This window comes from Rousettus aegyptiacus, unplaced genomic scaffold (genome assembly GCF_014176215.1).
Source record: "Rousettus aegyptiacus isolate mRouAeg1 unplaced genomic scaffold, mRouAeg1.p scaffold_m13_p_12, whole genome shotgun sequence".
NCBI classification, from domain to species: domain Eukaryota; kingdom Metazoa; phylum Chordata; class Mammalia; order Chiroptera; family Pteropodidae; genus Rousettus; species Rousettus aegyptiacus.
The window spans coordinates 82872481-82888249 of record NW_023416287.1 but is presented as its reverse complement, the minus strand read 5'-3'; the positions used below and the strand labels follow the sequence as shown (position 1 = coordinate 82888249).

The 15769-nt window shown below is 41.7% G+C and overlaps 1 protein-coding gene across 14 annotated transcripts in view; it reads right to left on the bottom strand.

The window, feature by feature from the left end:
• The window catches only part of NEDD4L (NEDD4 like E3 ubiquitin protein ligase), a 297333-nt gene that overhangs the window by 129325 nt on the left and 152239 nt on the right, over positions 1–15769 (bottom strand). For 6 of the 14 annotated variants that reach the window (XM_016129127.2, XM_016129128.2, XM_016129129.2 and 3 more), the window contains 3 exons: positions 12086–12167; positions 9516–9554; positions 6978–7031 (listed from right to left, as the gene is read on the bottom strand). In XM_016129127.2, coding sequence (XP_015984613.2) covers positions 6978–7031; positions 9516–9554; positions 12086–12167 — 175 coding nt within the window. Of the gene's footprint in view, positions 1–2341; positions 3458–6977; positions 7032–9515; positions 9555–10960; positions 11971–12085; positions 12168–15769 lie in introns of those variants that run through there. The other 8 variants (XM_036230085.1, XM_036230087.1, XM_036230084.1 and 5 more) reach the window with 6 other exon arrangements.

The following is a 15769-nucleotide window of genomic DNA, read 5'->3' as shown; positions in this document are numbered from 1 at the left end:
CTGAGAAAAGCACTCAACAAGTTAACCTTATGATAAGGTCTAAGGCACAGATTATGAAATATGAGAATATCCCATAAAAGGAATCCTGATTTTCCCAAAAAAGATTTTTCGCATGATTCAAAAGCTTGACTATAATAGATTTTAGTTAATTTTTCATGTAAACTAATAATGAAATGCCCTTCTGACCAAAGCATTAGACATCTGAAACATCAAAAAAGCTTGGTGGCAGCCAGACTCTAGACGCCCAAGTGAATGTTTTTCCTCAAGATAAATAAGGCCGTGGCAGCTGCTGCTTACACTTAGCACCCTGCCCAAACGAAAAGCACACACAGTGTTGAATGGAGCAGACAGTCCTGCTATGTGACAAGCTTTGTCTTTGCTTCTTAAAGAAAAAAGTTTTGCTTGAAAGAAAGCTTCTTAACATTTACTAATTTAGGTATGTGTACAAAAATATACCTATGAAAATAAAAACTATCATGTGCTAGACAGAACTCATCTTCCAAGAAGAGCTCTTTATTTTATTTAGAACTTAAATTTAAACTTAAATTTCCAAATTTGAAGAAATCTGTTTTCCACTCTAATAGTCCTTGCAAGTTACCATAGCCTTTGTATGCAGTATGCAAGGTACACATAATTTCTAGTATGGCTCATTTGTTTTCTAAGTATATTAGAAATTTCAAGCCAGATTAGACCTTAATTACATAAATCCATGCATCCTTGATATCTAAATTGCAAAAATGATTCAAGTATTTTTGGTAATATAATCGAACAGTTATCGAAACTTTAGAAAATGCATTTTGTCAATTTTCATGTGGCAGGTGGTCCAAGTTCATTACAAAATTGTGCCACCCAATGAAGCCTATGACTGTCGTGATGGTACTTCCTTGAGGTAGTTAAAAGCTATTACAATATCAAAATTCTATCGAAATTTGAACCATTGTATAAAAATGATATTGGTTCGGACCAAAACAAAGCACTTAGAAATAATGAAAGAAGAAGGCTTATGGACGAGCTAAGAAGAAACAGTTATATAACACCAAGAAAAATATAACATTTGCATTTAGCATCTGAATACCCCTTTGGAATGGCAAAAACGAATGATGGAGCAGTGAGAAAGTTTACCTGAATGCCCAAAACCATTTCTCAACAAAAAGCAAAAAAAAAAAAAAATGATATCATTCTACAGCAATACTCAGCCATCCACTTTGAAAAAGTCACAATTCACAATTAAAACCCACACACGAAGTCCCCTGGACATTTCATAATCATACACACTCAATCCTATAATCACATGAAGTTCAGGGGGGAAAAAAAATCCAATTCACAACATAAGGACTTGTTCTCCAAAAAAGCACTTAATGGCTAGTGATTACTAACTAGTAAAAGAAAGCTAACTGATGAAACTTTTCATCCTACTATGAACTACGAAAGCTGCCGAGTCATCATTTGCCTGGTGGGGTTAGCAGCTGTCTTTCTCTACTCCATTTCACTGAAAGGGAGAAAGCAAGAACAGAGGAGCAATAAAGGCTCAAATCTGTCCTAGGGCATCTGTTTCCACAGCTGGAGACAGAGCACTTACTATTCTATATACAGCATCCCCACTTAGACACTCCAGTGGGCAGCGTGAAGTGGGCAGGGCCATGCAATCTGACCATTAACAAGTCCCCAGTTTCACCTAGCCTTGGCCCATAAGCCAATCTACTTCAAAAACACATTTTTTTACTGTCCTACAAGTGTGACCACTCTCGTTCAGTAATGGGGCCAAAAATAAAAACAACAGGACAATAAATAATATAACAAGGGCTGCCCCACTACAGCAAAAAAAGGCCATTAGAAAGAATTGATCACACTTTATATAAACTTAATTAAAAGACCAGTCTCAAATTTTTGGTGATATTCTCTTGCCTGTATTAGAACTGATTATTTTTAAAGGCAAAGTGTCACAGGCTTATTAGCAAGCAGCTTTTAAACGCATTTCCAACATTATCGTGTTGGGGTACTGGCAGATTAATTTAAAGTAATAGATTTTTAAAATTATTTTGTTCAAAAGAGAAAGGGGGGTGTGTTTAGACTTTCAAAACTGAGTTACTTGACTTTGAAGACCTAAAGGAAAGATACTTTCTGAAATGCTAACTAGTTTCATGGACCTCTACCAACCGCTGACGCACAGAAATCATGCTCCCCAAACCTGGGCAAACGTGAAGTTACACTGGCCCCAAGCAAGGAAACTCCCAGAGGGAGGAAGATAAAGTTCGCTTTAATTAACACTGCAGAATGAGCTTTCTGGGCTTGAATCAGTTCCTTCTGACCAGCCCTCACTTGTAAACGCACGCTAACTTACCGGGGTTCCGGCCACCGTGGAAGCGGGGTTGGTAGTGTTCCCCTCCTCGGGACTCTGGTGACTTTCCTCTGGCCCCCGAGTCACAAGAATTCTGAAATGTTGCTGCCCTGCATTTTGATCTTGCCTGATCTTGAACGTGCAGCCCTGACCCTGCGGCGTCCTTTCCATGGAATTTGTCCTGTGGATTTCAGGAGTCACCCTGCAGCTCCGAGGTGGCGTCTCTGGGGGGCCCGAGTGGCCCCGCTCTTCCGTGGGGCTGCTGCGCTCCGTTCGGGGCTGCGTGGGATATGAGGTGCTCCTTTCCAGCCGGATACGGGGGTACCTCACCAACCTGTCCCCTTTCGTGCCCGTGAACCCGAAGTTAAAGTCACCACCACCCCCCGGTGCTCCGGGTGGCGGCTGCTGCAACTGGAAGACAAAGCACCGCTTCCCAGAACTTCCAGAAGCATCTGGAACATGCTGCAAGGACCAGCGCCTGGGCTCCGGCACCGAAGGGCTGCCCTGGCCATCGGCCCCAAAGGGCGTCAGCCTCACCTGGCGCACGTCAGCGCTGGAGGCTCGGTGCTGGATCCGGAGCCCGCCACCCTCAGGTCCCCGGGTGGCAGCAGGCTCGGCCTCTTCACGGCCATCGGCGGCCACAGGGCCCCACGCTCGGCGGCCGCATGTGCCGTTGACCTGGGGGCCTGCACCCCCGGCGTCCCTGGGAGGGGAGCTTTCAGGGGTCTGGGGCTCTGAGGGGTCCCGGCAGCTGCCCCCTGATAGCAGGGCCGCGTCGCCGTCCAGGCCCTCGGGCGGCACGCACGCGTCGGGGGCGCCGTCGGCCGCTTTGCGCTGCAGCGAGATCTGCACGGACGAGCTGCGGGTGGGCCGCGCGTCCACGGCGCTCAGGAGCTGCGGGATGAACATGGACGTGCTGCGCTTGAGCGCGCCCACGGCCTCCTGCAGGCCGCCGCCGTCCTCCGCGCCGGGGTGGGCGAAGGGGTGAGCGCCGCTCCTCCGCGGGAGGGTGTGGAATGCCATGAAAAAGTCGTCTTCTCTCTCCTGGTCTAGGATCTCTGATTCGGGGGCTGTGTTGCTGCGACCGGAGCCAAAATGAAACCGAAGCCGATGGGCCATGGTGCCCAGGGGGGCAGGGAGGGAGAGGGCGAGCGGCGACGACACCCCGGCACTGCCAGAAGTCAAAAACTGAAGACACAAACTCCAAGAAAAAGTGTCCCATCTGCCAAACCGTTAGCACTGCGGCACCGAGAGCGACAGATAGCAGAAATAACCCAAGTGGCAAGCGGCATTCCAGGCATGATTGGATAAGAGCAAAAAGCTCTCATCCGCACTGTGACAGAGGGTAGGATGGCCAGAACCACATGACTGCCGTCTCCCCCTCCAATGCCAGCTTGTGGACTTAGTGGAGATTTCCCCCCTCTCGCTCTCTCGCTTTTTTTTTTTTTTTTTTAAACAGCAAGAGCCTGAAACAGCACCTTCCCAGCTGCTACTTTTCCATCAGCCAGGAGTGGCCCCAGCAGGGAGCTCTCACAGCTGACTAAGGCAACAAACACACTCCGAGCCATGCTGCTAGAAATCTGGCCACATCACATTCACAGGACAGCTCTTTCCGAACTGGAGCTGTGCACTGGAACTCTCTCTCACCGACGCAGAGACCTGGCACTGAACGCACAAGTACACACGGTATTCCCCCACCTTCCCCATGGAACCGAATGAGGACAAGTAAAAATGACTTGGCTCTAGGAAAACCCTTTCACAAGCCTCGGAGGTTAGGTTCCTGTTATTTATGATATCACCACACTACCCTGATGGAATGCAAACTAATAAAATGTACTATAAATATGGCTACACGCCCTACAGAATTAGTGTCCTTTTAATGTTAAATAATTAGACTATGATCTGCAAGTAACAAAATAGCTAACAAGGAACAAAATAGCTAACTGGAGGGGCACAAGTTACAGCCCTGCCAGTTAGTGGTCTGGCTCCTGCTGCAAGACTTTTCATTTAAAAGTGTGCGTGTGCGCGTGTGTGTATGTGTGTGTGTTGATCTCACGCATAGTATGACTATCAGACATGGAAGTACCAGAGAAAACAGAGCCAGCTGTAGAAAACATTTTCTCTCACATGCCAGATAGGAGAGGGAAAAAAACACCCTCCAAAAGAAAGGAAAATTGAAGAAGGGTGCACATTTGGCTTTTGCTGTAAGTTAACTTACATACCATACAGAAAACAGGCTGCCCAGTGCTAACTGTTTTCCAGTAAAAAGTCAGCAATATTAACACAGCTGGGATACGAGCATGGAATCTTGCTATTTTTGCAAAGGGCCAGAAAGGAGCTAAGAAATAAAAGCCCACATTCAAAACAGTGTCATCAGATACATAGTAAACTTGGATATATTCCGTGTTTTAAACTTACTATTTTCCATGATCCAGTAACATTAGTTATTTAACAAGGAGGTTTATTTAGGAGGGAGGAAAAAAAAAAATAGGAGGGGAAAATACCAAGCTATGAAGAGTGACAAAAAGTTTATTTTAAAATCTGCAAAGTCTGACTTTGTCAACAACTCTGGAGTCTAGGGCGTGGAAGATTAACCCTGTGTTTACATACACCCAAACCCGTTTTCTCAAGGCATGTGTTTTAAATGGCAAAAATGATCTCCATGAGAGAAATGGAAGCTGGTTTGTTTAATGCGAAATCTGCCAAGTACCACTACAGTCACGTATTGTCTTAGCTAGATTAATAGCTAAAGAAGAAAAACCGCCAGCAGCATTCAGTGCATAGTAACAACACTGCAGGTGGCCTGAGGCAAAGCTAGGTATTAATGTCGCAAAACAATTTTTCAGATAGAGTTTATATTCGCACAGGGTATCTTAGATCTCTGCATTCAAAGGGGTTTTTTTTTTTTTTTTGGTTTGGAAGTATAGTTCAGGGCCCATGGCAAGGTCATCTCAACAAGTCATTGTGTTAGATAATGGAAATGAGAAACTTTAAATTTTTTACAGTGAATTTCTCTTAACAGAAGAAAATTAAATAATGAATTAGAACACATCTGACAAGAGGCAATTTTCCCTCAAATCTGACCCTTCCTTCACCTTGAAGAAGTGTTATTACACTCAATAAATGAGAGAATACGGATTAGTCTGCGGCTGCATCTCTGTCTCCAGGGACTTATTGTCACTCTACTGAACACTGCCTAATCCCCAGTCTTCCCTGGATGGGGGGGGAGGGCACGGTGCTAAGAACTGCACCCTCAGCAGAATCCCTCATTCAATTAACACAAAAATAACTTCATACACACAGCAAAACTGACTTAGTTATATACAGTATGACTAATTATCACCCAAGGTATAACATATTGAATTCGATGCACAGCCACCAAGAACCCAAATATATTTTTAACAGAAAAGACGTCAGGATCATAGGCCAGAATCTACTGGCTAATTTGAAGAATAATACCAAGCACAGGAGATTAAATACACGCCCAACTTTTAAAATCAGGGTGAAAAATCTGTCTATTCACCACCACTGGCCTGAGACTAGGAACACAGCAGGTTCCACCAGGGCACTGTGCCTGACTGGTGTGTTTACACTACATAAGGGCTCTAGATCTCACTTCTCTCAATTGCAAAGACAGGGGATTAAGCGAGTTGTATTATGAGGCTCCTCTGGATCACATATTATATTAACCTCACGCTATTCGGAACCTTGGGAGTTTCAGCTGAATTGTGCAGCAAGCAGCATTCATGAGAACATTCACATTAACCAAAAAATATACCGAAATTTCAGGGAAAGTAAATTAGACAACAGAGTGCACTAAGTTATACTACTACTTGAGGGTACCTTAAAAGCTTGCACGTAACATAACAATATTCATTTTCTGAGATGGAACACTTGATTTAGGGGTACTCCATGTATACATTCTAGTTACTTAACTGACACAATGCTTTAAGTAAAATTTGCTTCTGAAATTCTATTTCTAAATCAAAATCTTAGGTTTATCAATTATGTGTAGACATATCTATATCTTACCTAGCTATCGATCTCCATATAAAATGTTAGTCTGTATCCGTTTTATGCCTCAGGCATATCTTTGGTTCTTTAAAGGTACTTTTTACTAATTTCCCTTGAGAAAGTACCACTTTTAAAATACAGCTTAATTTTACCTGCTAAATATAGATTCACTTTTTGCTATCTACTGTTAATTAGATTTTTATTTTCCCAAAAAAAGAATCACCATAAATTCACTGTTGAATACGTGACAGCATTGTAGTCTCGCTCATACCTAAAACCCTGAAAGGTTTGTTTACCTGAGTGGTCACCTCTCTACAGATCTGCCTACCATTCTGTATTTCAGCAGAAGAGCATAAGCATATGCTTTTATTATTATATCATCCAGGCGACTTTCACTAATGTTAATTATGATAAAAACATGCATAGATACAAATAAATTTTCTGTCCTAGCCATACAAAAATATTTGTTAGAATCATGAACTAGTAGTGGAACAAAAATAAAGTTTTGGGATGTGGCATATATACTGTCAGAAGTATGACATAAACACTGAGTTTTAAAAGATACAGCTCTAAAAATTGAGTTTTTAATTTAATAAAGCAAAAATGAAAAATGGAACCCACTTACCAATCTGTTTTCATCAAATACTTCAAACAGGAGTCTGTGATTAGATGGGTTTACCTATAGGGACATAAATAGTATTTCAAAAATGGGCAGAAATAATCCAAAGGATAAAACAAGAGACCAAGAATAGAATGACTTATAATGCACTGAATGAACTGTGTAATCAGAACAACTGATCTCTTCTGGAAACCCTGGACCTACTCAATCAAGTTTTCTACCACTGATTTCTATATAGTTCTATGCTAACACTTAGGCGCAATAGAAAAACATGCTTTTTGTTGCTTTTCTAATACAAGAAAGGATAATTCTAAAGTGTTTCTCAATCTTTATAAAAATCATGCTCGTGTCTCTAGACATAAAGGCTAGAGCTTCACAAAGTCTATGCCTGAGATCGCTTAGGCCTGATAAGTAATAACAGTAATAACAGCAATGATAAAAATAAAGAAAATTGTAAAAACAATTTCATGCCTGTATACTTATCTTATTTTTTTAGGTACTACCTTATTATATATCACAAACACATGATCTCAAGCGTGATAGCAACCTTATGATGTATTAACCATCACTCCAATTTCACAATCAGAGCTGAGACCATGAGGGTAAAGATTCTTGCCAAAGAGACCACAGCTAGTATCCAGGGCAACGGAACCCCAGCCTGGTCTGACCCGTTTGTCTCCAGAGCCCATGCTTTGAACCATTAGAGAGAGAGAGAAAGAAAAGCTGTCGCCACTTCCCGCAACTGTGGGGTCAATATCAGAGCTACTGGGGTTTTGATGTCTTTTTGCTTCTTTCTGTCTCTTTACCAAAACCTCCCCAAAGAATCAGGTATCATCATTCAGACTCAAGCATCATTCTGTGAGTACCAACCACAGGTGAAACATGGTGGTAGGTATTCTTGTTTATATCATCACATGTAAGTGCTGGAAATGGCCCTATCCAGGAAGGGCCTCTCTCTCCTAGAGGAGAGATGAGGAACCTGCAGAAAACACGGGTCCTTGGGTGGCCTCTCTAGAGTCAGAATGGTTGCATGTGACAGAGCCTGACATGGGACCAAGTCCTGCTGGTGAGCCTCGGCTGCTTCACGAAGGAGAATGGAATGAAACAATGTTGGATGGTACTGCGCAGAGAGTATGACTTGTGCTTCCTGCCCCTTGGCCTGCCCTGAGCCTAGTGACAGAGCACGGAGATGGATGGAGAGGTCAGCGTCTGTCTAAGCCCTGTGAAGGGCTGTGGCAGGAGCCAGCACACGGTAGACAGTAGACACTCAAGAAAGACTTATGGGATGAGTAAAACAAAGCCCTTAAAAAAAAAAAAAAAAAGCCAAGGAAAATAGAGTTTACATATGCCTATAGCTAAGATTAGGTGAAAAAAAATTTTTGGATGTACTAAAATTTACATAAATGTGGCCAAGGTATTAAGCTGAAAGGAGTCTAAGTAATTGGGACTTTTACAAGTGGAAAGCTGTATTTGAGAGGTAACTAAGAGCCAATAACATCTATCTGTCCCCATTAGCCTTCCAGTCCTTCATGAAGTTAATTTAAAATAACATCTGGTAGAGGCTACATATAGGATCCCATCAAGTATTAGAATATCAATGCCATATTTCAGCCCTGAGCATAATAGAAAACAGATGTATATTGCGAACTAAGTTTAGGGCACATAAAATACTATTGTGACTGAAAGGAAGAAATCAGGACGAAATTATAATGGGTCTAAATGATAATCCTGTTCTTTGGGAATCGACACTCATCAGAAGGTCTCATCTGGAGCGTTTCTGAAGGTAAAGTACTTTTTAATATCACAGCTATACAATGAAAACATTCAATTTGAAGAGGGGGAAAAAAACCCTTTTCTTTTTATTAAATAGCTGAGCGGTTTAATAGTTCCAAAATTTCGGTACCAAAAAAAAAAAAAAAACCAAACAGCAACTACCAGAAAAATTCACTAAATAGTAATCTCTGTTAATTCACTGGTTCAGTCATTTCTACATATAGTTAATTCTAGATATTAAGCACAAAAGGTTAAGAAAATTTTACTTAATTCAGTGATATTTACACTCTAGAAGTAATTTTATACTATACAAATACACTTACACTAAATATTTGATTTTTAAAAATTTTCCTTCCTAACTGGAAAATGACTGGTAATTTTTAGGCTTCTTTGTAATCATGTTGCCTGTGTTGTTTTCATCTACCTCTAAAATAAATTATAACCTACGCCTCACAGAAATAATTAAGCTATTCTTTTAATTATATTTAACCTTATTTTTTTAAAGAAAAATTAGAGTAGAAAAGCTAAAATATGATATTTGGATAACTTTTTACTTTCCTAAAATATACCCAAATGAAACAAGTTCAGATTTTGTTACCACGAGTCATAGTCTTTGAAAAACTGGACACATTAGGAGGCTACTCAAAAATATTTCATAACAAAAAGAATTTCACAATAAAAATTTAATAGCTTTCACTCAAAATGAATCTGTTAGGATAATATATCAATCTAGTTATCAATAACAATTGTTACAAAAAATGAACAACTTACTCTAAAATAAAATTCTTCATTCCATTTTGGGTTCAGCGTCTGGAAGAGAGATTATCTTGTAATATCTTTTACAGTCTTTGAAATATTAACAGTTACCACCAGTACAAAACAGTCCACATATTTGCTTAAACATTTTTTGATTAAGGAAAAGCGAAGAGATTTTCAAAATGGTGATAAAAGAAGTACTTCGCCAATTATTTGAGACTGTTCTATAAACTAAACTAGATGGGGATTGGATGTACTTATGAAACAGATGATTCACAGATAAGAAATCATAAATTGCAAGCTACCAACCAGAAGGAATAATGTCAGAGACCTAGAAAGAGACATTGTTGTGAAAATATAAAGATATACTTCAAGAAATTAGCATTGATATGATTATTCTATCGAGAAGGAAATAAATTTTGTTCGTGTCCCTCAACCTGCCACGAATCCATTTCGGAGAGAAATGAAGCAGGTGGTAGAAGAGTGAAGGTGTTCACTCTTTTTTTAGTATTTATGTACATAAACACTAAAATGCGAAGAACATTTTATAAGAACAAGATTAATAATGATCAGATTATATAACAAGGAAAAAAACCTGCCAGTTATAAACCAGAAGTGATTTTTTTTTTTAAATAACCAGGTTTAAAAATATTCATCTCCCTATTCTTCGATCTTTCTGTCCATTCATCCATCCATCCATATCTATCGCATAAGGACATGGAAATGATACTTTGTCCTCAGCATAGACAATAGGTGGACTGCCAAATGGCTTTCGAAATTAAGAAGAAACAGCTCTATGAAAGAATACATATAAACGTATGCATTTGGACATGCATAATACTCTTAAATATCTCTCAAAAAATATGTAAAAATTTGAGTCCAAAAAATCACAACCTCATCAATGGCTATAGATATTTTATCATCAGAATATTTGCCTTTCTCAACCTATTTTATTTCCTTTACTATACTAGTGCAGGAAGACGCAAACAAAAAAAAAATTAACACAACGTGCCATAAAAAATAAAAAACACAGAATTCCTACAACATTGAACTGGCATTTTTTTTTTTTTTAAAAACCCAGCACTTTCCCCACCCACAACTCAACAGTGAATGCAGTCCTAAATAACGGGTTTCATACTTTTAGCTGTGAATGGAGCCTGGAGGGGGATGAGGGGAAAGGGGAGAAGAGAAACAGAGAAGGGAGGAAGGGAGAGAGGCGCCAGGCAGTCAGAGGGAGGGAGGGAGGGCAGGCCCAGGCCTGCCGCGGGCTGCAGCAGTGTGGGAACCAGCTTCATAGGATTGCAGAGGGGAGGAAGCAGAGGACAGGTAAGGGAAGATGACAGCGTGAGACCATGAAACTCAGGAAGGACCAGGCATGCAGCCATGCGGGGAGGGGAGGGGAGGGCAGGAGCATGAAAGCAGTTCTGAAACCCCAGCAAGTGCTGCATGGAAATACTAACCAGGAGGCTGGCTGCCGCGCCGGCAGAGCTGCACCCTCTTCCGTGGGGAGGAGGAGAAGGAGGGCGGCCTCCTCTCCAAAGAAAAAATATTTCAATAACCCCAAATCACCGACTTCAGTGCCGCTGGTCCTTGGCTCTTGTCCTCCGCGTTCCGCAGGCACCAGGTCCCCAGCCTCCCCCTCCACTGATAACTGAACCAGTGACAGCGCCTAACGCAGCAAACAATGGCCTCCGTCCCTCACAGGCATCCTCCCCACTAATCAAAACACTGGCTCCTGTTTGCAAAACAGATTTTTAACGCCAGGTAGAGGACACACTGCAACTGCCGTTCCTTACGCAAAATGATCTGGTCACAGAGCCAAGTCGTCTGCACAGTAACAGGAGAGCTACCTTTTTATTTTATTTTATTTTTTTAAAGCCATCATGGTCTCCAGAAAGTGTTTATCACACAGTATTATCTCAACACCCAAAGGTGATGAGAAAAAAATAGTAGTCTCTAAATAACACTGAAGCACAGATAAGAACAACACGTTTGAAGGAAAACAGGCATCTTCAACATATGCCCCAAATACGGACTGAGTATTATATACATAAGTATGGAAACATCTTTAATGAAAGCGTGTAGGAAAAATTTTAAAAAGTAAAACATACACACACGTAAACATAGTTTTATTATTAATTTTTTATGTGTCTTCATGTAGCTACACAAGTATTTTGCTTCCTTTGGAAATACCTGTTTCAAGGGAAACCACTCCGTTTGTGCCAACCCCCCCCCAAGCTACTCTGCTTCATTAAATGCATATTATTTTAAATTTCTTTCCAAAAAATAACAAGCCAACAAATTCTTGTTTTGCTTTGCAGGGGGAAAAAATGCTACTTTTAAGAATGTTCATTTTAAGAATATTGTTTTCACAATCATTTAACCAAAAGCCAGACCCAATATCTTGGGTTAATAATGAAAAGTTAATTTTTTTTTTGAATTTATAGATTTAATACTGGGAGATGCTTAAAATAAAAATACTGCCATCTTAAACTTAAAATATACACTTCTACAGAACCTGAATATATAATTTAATTGGATTAAGTTATGACTTAAACAAAATTTTATTAAGGATGGACACCTACCTTTTTAATTGTTTTTGTCTGTACCAAAGCAAGTTCTCTATTCTCATCCGCTACGTACAATGAAAGTTTCACGTATGGATCACTGTAAGAAAATATTCCAGATTTAATAGCACTATATTTTTCACTTAAAAATTACAAAAAAGAAATTAGCCAAAACTTAACTGAAAATGCAAACTTCAGTTAATAACCCAGCTTATGTAAATTCCACAAATGAAGCAGTAACATTTTCGACGTGCCTACTAAATAAATATACTGAAAACTTTCTATCAACCAGAAACAATGTTTACTTAAATGCAAAAATATCATAAAACTCTTATTCTAGCTTTAAAGACAATCTTCCCTATTAGTAATTCAAAGAATCTACCAGAATTTTTTACCTAAACGGATTCCAAGAAAAATTATTAAATAATGTATGTTCAGATTTAGAAAATCCAGCTAGAAAATTTAGTTTGTCTCATTTATTTTCTGATTTCCACTATGTAGGTAAAAATATTTTTCTTTTAGTCATGGTTAATAGACATTATTCATAAAGCAACAACTATCATCTTACATATGTAAACAAACAAACAAAAAACCCAGTCTAGATTAAATTTCGAGTTTCCTGACTACAAATCCTGGGGTTCCTATTATTTCCTTGAGAAACTGAAAACTTTCAGCAAAAAGTGTATCTAAAGGATTAATGTGAACTCTGTAATAGAGTATGATAAGCCTACTCACATGTGCTAGTATTGGTAACCTGAGATAACTCACATCTAGTCAAACTATCACTATTAGAATTTGGGATCCAGGTTCTTCCATTTCACATTTGAGACCCTGAAAATCAAAGAAGCGTTCTTGTGTATTCAATCCCCAAATTTTCGCTCACCTAACTATAGCCAATCATTTATTTCTATCCAGTTTGAGAATTATCCTTTAGTGACTATACCATGACTCTTAACATTATTTTGCAACTTCTAGGACATTTCCAAAGATTACAGAGCATCGTTAAATGTTTAAGACTATATATTGATCTTTATTTGAGACCTCAATAAATATGCCATGAGATTATTCAGGAGAAAGGTATGATAAAATCAAAAGTTTGGTACTAACAAGACTATACTCAATAGGCAAAAAACAGAATTCGAAAGTTAGTGAAAATATTGTTGGGTGTGTGTGGTTGTGTGTGTGGGGGGGGGTGTTTATTACCCACAAAATACATCTTAATGGGAGCCTCAGTTATAGTCTATTCTAACTTTCATTTTCAACACTGGGTTTCAACACCTTTTCTGGACACCTTCAGCCTTAGAATAAAGATGAATCAAGAGCCAGACCTAATGTAGGTCAGAAGACCCCAACAGCACCTTCCTCATCAGAGCCATGGACCCAGTGACAAAGTAGGAGTCAATTGCTAGGTCAGTGGTCCTCAGACTTCAGCATATCAGAATTGTGGCAGGGCGGGGGCAGGGGACCTAAAACACAGACTGCTGGGCCCCAACCCCAAAGATCTAGTAAGTTTGGGGTGGGACCCTAGAATTTCCATTTCTGTCAAATTCCCAGTGACGCTGATACCCTTGATCCAGGAATCACCCTCTGAGAACCAGTGTTCCAGATGGTATTTAAAGAGTTTTGGTGGTGGTGGTGGTGGAGGTTTTCTTTTTTAAGCTATAGAAACTAATTTTCTATTTCCAGCCACCAAGCTATTGCTAAAAAAAGGCTTACGGCCTGTTATCTCTGTTATCGCAAGAGCAGGTTCCCGGCACGCCAGGGAGGCGCATGCCCGGCACACGCACACACAGGCCCGCGGCACAGAGGACTCCGCGCGCTCTGCTGCCTGCTAGCTGTGCTTTCGTGACCCCGGGCAAGCATGCCTGCCGCCTACCACGCGGCTGCAAGAGAGAGCCACCCGCTCACTCTAAAAGGACACCCACGTTCTCCTACTCATCATTCGTTCATCTCAGTCTGCATCCCCTAAATAGGTCGCAAAAAAAAGTGACACGTGCGGTTGGCGGGTGAGAACGAGGTCTCTGAGTTCGGGGCAGCATCTCCCAGATGGAACAAGAGAGGCACACCTGCTCACCCAGGTAGAGGCAGGTACTAGGGTGTCTACATGAAAGACCAACCCAGCGACTTCCTGGGAGAGAGAGAATTCAGTGTGAAGGTTCGAGAGACCGCGGTGTGGGAGCAGGTGAAAGGACAATGGGGTACAGAAGTTCTAGGGGAGGGAGCGCAGAGCACAGGGTAGGCTGGTTAGAAGGCGTAGAGTGCAAGCCCAAGGGGAGAGGAGTACGAGCCGTGGGATGGGCTGGTGAAGGGACGGCCAGGTGTAAGTTTAACGATGCTGGCCTGGAGCACAGCTGCCCAGACTGGTGTCAAGTTCCCCGCCTCCCCCTGTGTCCTGATGTTAAACAGCTGTACCATGCACATCAACGAATGTATCCTGAGTGTGGACTGCAGTCCAAGGGCTCGGCTAGGCGCAAGACACAAGTGCCAGTGAGCTGGGGAAAGGGGTCAAACCAACAAAGGTCACACACGGACGCTTTTGAATGGCCCTCCTTTTAGCCCAGCTGAGCGAGGATGACGACATTTGTCCATTTCGGCGAGGTAAATGCTGGAGCATAGAGCTGAGCTACGGGACGGGGCCCTGGGAATCAGAAAATGAGCAGGGAGATGCCAGAGCAGCCTGGACAGCAACCAACACCACCTCGATGATTAGCACCGGCGGCACCACGACCACAAGGCCAGCACCTGGTCACCCTGCAGCATCCAGGCCGCGCCGGGCTCACGCAAGACCCTTACATGCAGCATCGCATTTGATCCGCGCCGCAAGCTTATCAAGGTGGCATGTTTTTTCAGATGAGAAAACGAGACAGAGAAATCGAGCGCGTGCTGCAGGTTAAACACGGAGTAGGGGAGATGGGAAGGGAGGGCTGGTTACCGGAATGCCTGCTCCGGACACCGGCTCTACCGGCGCACGCTGACGGCCTCGCTGAGATACCACACCACTGACCACTGACAGCGCCGCCGGAAGGGAAGTCTAGGGGCAGGAGTTGCTGCTAGAAATCTGTTATTATGACTTAATTTTTATCTTTGTTGTCCTAAGAGGAGGAAAGAGATGCCTGAGCTGAGTGTCTGCCTTGGGGGGAGGCCACACCTGGAGAGCTTATCTTCTCAACATTCCAAGCAACTGGCTGTAGGAGCCTGGACAAGTCACTGTCCAGGCATGCTGAACCTTAATTTTTATCTTCACAATAAAGGGGTTGGGCTGAATCAGTGGTTTTTGCAGAGCCTTCCTTCTGCGTAACTATCTCAGGATGACTGCAGGCTACCTGCCATTCCGCCTTAATCTGCTTTATATATCAGGCTTCCTTGTTAAAAAAATTTTTTTCGGACTGGATTCTGTAACTTTAAAAAAACATTTTAGAGCCACTGGACTGGATGATCCCTTTTAGTCAGAATATTTTGCATCTGAGAACAATTCAAACTCGTTTCTCATCATTCATAAGAACAGCCCAACCCATCCTAAGTAAACACAGATCGACTTCCTAAAAATATAGAAAAGCAAGACAGAGTAAGACTCTAATCTCCACCAAGAAGTTTTCTTCAGCAGGACACAGAGGGGGAGCCCACAGTTTGAGAGTGAGAGACCACTCTTGAGCATCACTGGGCTGATATTTTCCTATACATGCTACCTGCTTCTAACCAACT